Raw genomic sequence first — 1,764 nt, 5'->3', positions numbered from 1 at the left:
AACGTCATGACTACAGGTTCACCTAGACAGCAGATGCATGACAGTTGTGGAACTCCAGTTGTGGAGTTTTTTGGGTGGATGGTGGGAGAGTTGCACTGAATACACCCTAAATACCTCCTATATACCTCCAAAACCCCACCCTCCCTATATACCTCCAAAACCCCACCCTCCCCCCAACAAATCTTCGCAAATGTCAGTATCTATCATATACAGGCACGTCTTTAAGAAGGCATCACTGCAATAATCAATAATCAATAATAGGTTGGTTTCCTGATCAGACAGGGGACTGCGTCTCTGTGCCACACGTCCCACTCCAAGTCAGGCTGGCATAGCAGGCAGCGGTGTGGGTGCCATGGGGGCACAGGGTGGCAGACAGTGAAAGTGCCCACGTCAGAGTGGTACGTGTGTGTGTGTGTGTGTGTGTGTGTGTGTGTGTGTGTGGGGTGGTGGTGGTGGTGATGGTGGTGCTTGGACACGTCACACACTGCAAGCTGGACAACGGTGCGCTGGACAACAGGCAGGAAGCGCAGACACACAGAGACAGGATGTGGAAATGTGACACGGTCTGAAGAGAAGAATGGTAACCCAGACTTACCGGGTATGTCAGGAGGGACGGCTCCGAACGGCTCTGGGGACAAGAGGAGAAACCACGCCGTGAGCTGAGAAGTACTAATCACCAAATGGGGGATCAACAGCTTTATTCTACATTAATACTTCTGTACAATATAAGTAACAAGATTGAAATATACTTAAAGGATAAACAGCTTTATCCTATATTAAAGATATACCTCTGTACAATATAAGCTACACGTTTGTGAGTGTCTGAGATTGTGTGTGTGTGTGTGTGTGTGTGTGTGTGTTTTTATAAAGGGGTGAGAGGGGGGACTCATTTCAGTCAATCTAAACATCATTCCCCCATCTCGAACAGCTAAAGAGACAAGCTAATGGCCGACACTCTTGTTTCAATGAGGAGGTGATTTATTTCAGAGTCGTTTGGCAGGGAATGAGAATGAGAAGTGATTTATTGCACAGGATGCTGTCTGTGTGTGTGTGTGTGTGTGTGTGTGTGTGTGTGTGTGTGTGTGTGTGAGAGAGAGAGAGAGAATGAGAGAAAGAAAGAAAGAAAGAAAGAAAGAAAGAAAGAAAGAAAGAAAGAAAGAAAGAGGAAGAAAAGAACATGTCTATCCAGGAGAGCGATGGAAGAAAATAGAATGCATATTTATAATATTTGAGTTGCAGAGACAATTAACTGGCGCAGAGAAGAGAGGCAGGGAGAGGCACTGGGGCTTTCCGGAGCTTTCCGGGGATCTGGCAACACAACACACACTGCTGTGTACAGAAATACACTGCACTACCCGATAAGAACGTTTCCAGGCACAGAAATAGCAAGGGAAATAAATGTGTGTGTGTGTGTGTGTGTGTGCGCGCGCATGCATGAGTGAGTGTGTGTGTATGTGTGTTTATGTATTTGCCGTGTGTGGGGTGTGTTTGTGTGTGATTGTTAAGTCAAACAGTTGAGTGTTATATTGTGGTATGCATTAGGTAGGCTTTGTATTGTACATATCTACCATGTCTGCCATGTCTAAGCATAGACAGTCTGTCTGACCTGAACCAGACGAGAGAGAAAATAACAGAGCAGCAGCATGCCCAAGGGCTGACCACTTCCTTTAGCCTGTTTGGGAGCTGAACTGGAGTGCATCACTTCAATATCTGACAAAAGGACCCTAAACAAACTGATCAACATCTTGGACAATGAATGTCATC

General features: G+C 45.8%; 1 protein-coding gene across 1 annotated transcript in view; it reads right to left on the bottom strand.

The window, feature by feature from the left end:
- Positions 1-251: 251 nt before the first annotated feature.
- The window catches only part of LOC143099835 (neuropilin-2-like), a gene marked incomplete at its 5' end in the record, with an annotated part of 62,520 nt that continues 61,007 nt past the window's right edge, over positions 252-1,764 (bottom strand). The window contains 1 exon segment of the mRNA XM_076262747.1: positions 252-628. Within this exon segment, the coding sequence (XP_076118862.1) occupies positions 252-628 (377 nt within the window).

This window comes from Alosa pseudoharengus, unplaced genomic scaffold (assembly GCF_046254945.1).
Source record: "Alosa pseudoharengus isolate Yale_2024_CS ecotype anadromous, Long Island Sound unplaced genomic scaffold, YU_APseudo_1.1 YU_APseudo_1.1_scf_3, whole genome shotgun sequence".
In the NCBI taxonomy this organism is placed as follows: domain Eukaryota; kingdom Metazoa; phylum Chordata; class Actinopteri; order Clupeiformes; family Clupeidae; genus Alosa; species Alosa pseudoharengus.
This window is presented reverse-complemented; position numbering and strand designations above follow the sequence as displayed.